The following is a 6,000-nucleotide window of genomic DNA, read 5'->3' on the forward strand; positions in this document are numbered from 1 at the left end:
ACTGAGTACTTTTCAGTAGTGACAGTTGGCTATTGAGGAAAAATTGAGAGAAATGGTTGTTGTGTATTTTATTTTATTTTATTTTTTGTTTGTTTGTTTTACCTTTTCTGAAGGCCATTCTCCTGAGCAGTGATGGCCAGAACCTGGTCACCGGAGGGGACAATGGGGTAGTAGAGGTCTGGCAGGCCTGTGACTTCAAGCAACTGTACATTTACCCTGGATGTGATGCTGGCATTAGAGCAATGGACTTGTCCCATGACCAGAGGTGAGCTGCGTCAAGGACAAGTGTCATCACTGAGAACTGTCATTGAAGGCTCTCTTCATTCTACCAAGGGTGAATTGTGCTGTGAGTGCAATTCCAGCATCCAAATGAAAGAAAGACTGGCAAAGAAAAGGGGAAAATGAGGGGAAGAGTAAGGATTCTAGTGAGAGGGAAACAGAGGAAGAGAATAAGAAGGAAAAAAAGAAAAGGATCTGATGAAGAACAGGTGCCTCCAGACATGTTTTAAGGGCCCAAGACATAGAACTTACTCCCACCAAGTTCCCTGTTCTCAGGTTCCTGCCTAGTCTCAGACAGGCCACCCTGGCTTATATGATGTGAGGGAAACACGTATTTTTCAGCAGAGGTGGGATTCAGTGTGAGACCTACTTCTTGCTAACCAGTTTCCAGCAAAGTGCATAGTGTGGGCCGTAGCTGGCCTCCCTTTCAACAGCATGCGGCACTCACGCGTTACCCAGAACAATTTTTTTACCCCCATGTTCTTATTTACCTGTTTCTCATTTATGTTATTTTGTTTTATTGTATGTATTTCCTTAAAACACGTTAATCCTTTAATCCAGCTCTTTCTTGGAAAGAGTTGATATGAATGTTAATCAATTAATAATGATTTTCCATTGTTCCTCAATTTGCAATAGGATTTTATTATTTCCTAAAATTTACCTTTGGGTTTCTTACAAAGTGAAAATAATATTAGAAATATAAAGTCTAAAGTTCCTAAGCCTTTAAAATAAACTACAACCCTATAATCTGAATATGGCATGTGATTTCTAATTTTTGCTATTTAACAGAAATAAGAAAAGCTTGTTAATCAACGTTTTTCCCAACTACATGTAATATTCCTCATAACAGTATTGGTTTTAAAATATTTTAAATATTAAGACATAATAAAGTTAACAAAGCATCTTCACAATATAATAAAATGGCACTGAAGTCATCAGGAAAAACACTGTAAGCTAATTTAGTCTGGGAAAGGATGTTTGGTCTGCAGCCCAGACTGTTTTTAAAGAAGGTTTAAGGTTATTATTGGAGTATCCCAAAGTGCTGCAGCCCATACTTAGGAATAAATGGGAATGGTTTGTTGTGTTACTATTTGTATATATGTGTGTTTCCAGAGTGTTTGAAATGATTTGTGTTTGTAAGCAGTTTCAATATTTCCCTGATATTCTTACTCATTCGTGTATTCATTTTGCTGCCATCATCATAGGTTGAGTGCAGTGCAAAGTACTAAGGATCCACAACAAGAAACTGACCCCAGAGAGCTCAGATCCTCATAATCATTGCATATGAGGGCACCAGGAACAGACTAACAGAAGAAGGAAGGGATGAACTCTTCTTGAGGGCTGGGGAGGGCAGGAAAGACCTCAGAAGAGGCTCATCCATTCACCAGGCATGAACAGACAGGGTGGATGGAAGAGCATATTCAAAGTTGCAGTAGTATTAGGGGGTCTCAATGGAGGGGGGAAAGATACTAAGTTTCTATTTCTATTTTAACCTCATCCTTGGTTTTGATTATTTTGTTGTTTTATAATGAATACTGCATGCGTATCAATTATAAACTGATAAACATATATTGGGGATATTACTCAAAAGGTATTTATTGGATGAGGTGTCTAATCAAAAGTGAAGCAACACTTTATGTAGACAGAAATCCTGAAACCTGAGTTCAGTCAGTGGCAGTGGGACTGGGGAGGAATATCCCTGAAAAAGAAGCCTCAGAGCTGAACAGCTGATCAGTTAGGAGGGAGAGGGAGAGGAGACAAGGTGACTTAACCAGCAAAAGACCAGCAAGGTCAGAAAGTACCAGTGATTCATGGTGGACATGTTGAATCTGAGGGTTTTGTGACAAGACAGCCTGGCAATGACCTCCACTTGGCAATGGGAAATCGGCATCTGGGGCTTCAGAAAGATACGTCGTTGCCTTTACGTCCAGGGAGACTGTGGACCGAGAGGACAAGAGGTGGAGTGATTCAAGGGGGCAAAGAAAAGAAAGGTCAGAGAGATAGGAAGAGATGCCAGATATCCTCAGAGAAGCCAATAGATGCCCAAAACAAGGCAGCGGACAGGCACATGTGTGATTGCTGAGAGAAATGGGGCACCCAGTGGAGGCTGGAAATGTGGTTCCGTGGGCCCCTCACGCTCTGCAGCAGGGCTGGCTGTCCAGGTGTGTGCGGGCTAACTGTGCTCCTCTCAGCAGAACCAAGAAGAAATTTCAGTGCTACTTCCATGAATTAAAAATTACAAAATTAAGACTTGGCAAACCTTGAGATCATGATATTGTCTAGTGTAAAATGCCAAACTTTGAGATAATGTCTAGTGTAAAATAGCAACCACAGAAATGATTTTATATCACTTTTAACTGCTGTTTCTGCTTTTCCAGGACTCTGATCACTGGCATGGCTTCTGGTAGCATTGTAGCTTTTAATATAGATTTTAATCGGTGGCATTATGAGCATCAGAACAGATACTGAAGATAAAGGAAGAACCAAAAGCCAAGTTAAAGCTGAGAGCACAAGTGCTGCATGGAAAGGCAATATCTCTGGTGGAAAAAACTCGTCTACATCGACCTCCGTTTGTACATTCCATCACACCCAGCAATAGCTGTACATTGTAGTCAGCAACCATTTTACTTTGTGTGTTTTTTCACGACTGAACACCAGCTGCTATCAAGCAAGCTTATATCATGTAAATTATATGAATTAGGAGATGTTTTGGTAATTATTTCATATATTGTTGTTTATTGAGAAAAGGTTGTAGGATGTGTCACAAGAGACTTTTGACAATTCTGAGGAACCTTGTGTCCAGTTGTTACAAAGTTTAAGCTTTGAACCTAACCTGCATCCCATTTCCAGCCTCTTTTCAAGCTGAGAAAAAAAAAAAAACACGTTTGATACTTTGTACATCAGATGCATCTTATTTAAAAGGGATACTTTTGTAAAAGTAAAACCTTGTATAAAGAACAAAATGTTTCTTAATTTTATTGTGGAGTTACAACTTGCATGTTCCTTACTCCTGATGGCTTGATGGAACAGGTGCATTCACACTATGAAACAGAAAGATCTGTCCAAGGACACAGCTTGTATGAAAGGGTTGAATTTGGGCTCCATCAGTAATTTTTGACATTTTCACCAAAATATAGTTTGCACTTTTTAATCTAAAGTCATCCCTTCTGAGTGAAATTTGCTCATAAAGCATTTGGATACTAAGCCATTATTTGCCATTTTGGGTACTTTATACAAAGAAAATTCAGCCCTACCCTGCATAATTTGAAGACACAGCAGAAAGGGGGCTTAGGGATGAGGTCCTGGTTTTTCTTGTATAAATAGGAGTCATGGGCGTTAGTTCTGTAGTAATAACTTCCCAGCACCTGGACATCTCTTCCAGAGTCATCCCACTGGCTTGGTGTGTATACATTAGGGGAGGATAATCTGATGCTAACTTTTTTTTTCTCTTTGGTTCTTGAATAGCTTAGTTTCTTTAATAACAAGTCAAACTTTATTACAACAATAACTGAAGTTATTCTTTTAGGTTCTCGTGAAATTCTCACTGAAAGCCACATTCTTAGCCTAAGGCATTTCATCTTTTATGATATAAAATGATGGCTATCAAATGATTTTCCATACATTGTACTGATCAAGTTATACACCCAGGGGTATATACACTTTCTTCATGTTTCTTCTTTGTATATTTGGTGACCGTATTGTCATAGATGTACATATTGTGTCGGTAGGGCTATGAGGCATGTTACAGGAATGTAATTTTCTCAGAATTTACACTCACTTGCAGTCATTTATTTAAAAAGATAAAACAAGATAATGGGTTCTTTGTATTGGCACTTTGCACCAGAAACATATCATTATTTATTGATGTGATTACTTATTTGTTATCCACCTTGTACTAGTAAGTTTTAGCACTGAATTCCTTCTTCACTGTTGTTTGTATTTATGAAATTCTGAAATTATGGGGAATCAGCGTAATGATTAAGTTATTCATCACCAGGCTGTAAGCAATATCTTGAGTTTGTAGCTTAGAATTTGGAGGATACTGAACATCTGGAAGACAAGTTCATTTCATCTTGAGATCATGGTGAAATATTTTGGATATATAAATTCCTTAAGCTATTGTAACCATGTTTTATTGCAAAGATGTAAAATATGCCAGATGTGTGTGAGTTGGAAATCAAAAAAAGAAAAATAAAATATGCAAAGAATTCACCGACTGTTTCAGATTTCATTGGACATGTCACTAGCATGCTTTCATTGTGTTGTCATACAGGTTTCAGAAGTCATCATCATCTGATGTAGAGCCTACAGCATCTAAAAACATGAAATCGAGTCCTAATGAGGTTCTGCAATTTGCTGAAACCTGAGCTGCTCTGCCGAGCCATCTGGCAGGGATTTGGGGCAACAGCGACCATGGGGAAACGGCCCTCATTGTCTATTCTGCATAATCCACTTTGGGGATTGTCTTTATTTTATTTAAAAGGAACTAAGTAGTGAAGGTTATAATAACTCCTTTTTTGAGTGTTATCACATAATGCCTTTTTCATTTGAAACCACACCTTCTAGAACCCATCAGTGACCAGGCATGGCACAGGCAGGGACCGAGGACCTGGAGAGGCTGAGCAGCTGCTAGCAAGGGCAGCCACGAGTGGGCTGAGGGGGATTCGGTCACACAGATTGGCATGGGTGGTTGGGGCAGCGGCCCAGACAGGCCCAGAGAATGACAGAACTGCAGGCCGTGCTTCCATCCGCATTCCCGAGACTAAAGGGACAGACCCAACAGTAGCCTAAGGAAGGTTTGCGCTCTTACTTTCCATCCTATCCCCAAACCAGAAATCTGTCAGTCATCTGCCCTGCTGGCTCCCTCACCCAGCCCTCCTGCCAGGCACTCCAGCCAACTGACTGATCACCACCTAAAGTGTCTTTTGAAACTGCCCCTGCCCTTTCCAGCACTGTCATCTGGACTGTCCGAAAACCTCCTGACCTCTGTCTGACCTGTCCCCTCCCATCCATGCTCCGCCCTGCTGCGAAGGCACCCATCCAGTCATCTCCCTCCCTGCCGCCCCGCGCCCCCTAGTGCCCCCCAGCGCCCCCCAGAACCCCCCAGCACTTTGAAAAACCAATACCAATGGCTTAAAATGGTATTCTTAAACTCTGGTGGGTTGAAAATCACCTGGGGAGCTTACTTTTAAAAGCAGGATCTAGAGTCCCACCGCTCCCTCTCCCACCCCAGGCACTTCTTGGGCACATTTTCAACAGCACTGATTGGAGGGATAAATTCTAAGCTCAGTGAAGCGCAGAAGTCCTTCAGGAACCACCCCCAGCAGCCAGCACCCCTAGTAAACCAGCCTTTTTCCAAGTTCCTGAGAACTCTCTTGCACCTGAGTCCCTAAGTTTCCTCCTGCCAGGCGGCCCCTCTCTGCCTGCACCACTCGCCTACTGCCTTGTTGCAGATTGACCTAAACCAATTTGGTCATGCACAGTCTTTTTTGGCAGGTAAAGGTAGCCCCCAAAACACCACATCTTCACTATTTCATGATGAAAACAACTTTTAGAAACAGTTTCTGCTATGTGTGGGTATACCTTTTTTTTTTTTTTTTTAATTGAGACAGAGTATCACTCTGTTGCCCAGGCTGGAGTGCAGTGGCGGAATAATCTCGGCTCACTGCAACCTCCGCCTCCTGGGTTCAAGCAACTCTTCCAGCTCAGCCTCCCAAGTAG

General features: G+C 41.5%; 1 protein-coding gene across 3 annotated transcripts in view; it reads left to right on the forward strand.

The window, feature by feature from the left end:
* NBEA (neurobeachin) overlaps nt 1-4,488 on the forward strand; it is a 707,824-nt gene extending 703,336 nt beyond the window's left edge. For all 3 annotated transcript variants that reach the window (XM_008952234.4, XM_008952238.4, XM_063595707.1), the window contains 2 exons: nt 114-265; nt 2,658-4,488. In XM_008952234.4, coding sequence (XP_008950482.4) covers nt 114-265; nt 2,658-2,748 — 243 coding nt within the window. In that variant the 3' untranslated portion in view covers nt 2,749-4,488. The remainder of the gene's footprint in view (nt 1-113; nt 266-2,657) is intronic.
* Nucleotides 4,489-6,000: the final 1,512 nt, after the last annotated feature.

The sequence above is a fragment of the Pan paniscus genome, chromosome 14 (assembly GCF_029289425.2).
Source record: "Pan paniscus chromosome 14, NHGRI_mPanPan1-v2.0_pri, whole genome shotgun sequence".
NCBI classification, from domain to species: domain Eukaryota; kingdom Metazoa; phylum Chordata; class Mammalia; order Primates; family Hominidae; genus Pan; species Pan paniscus.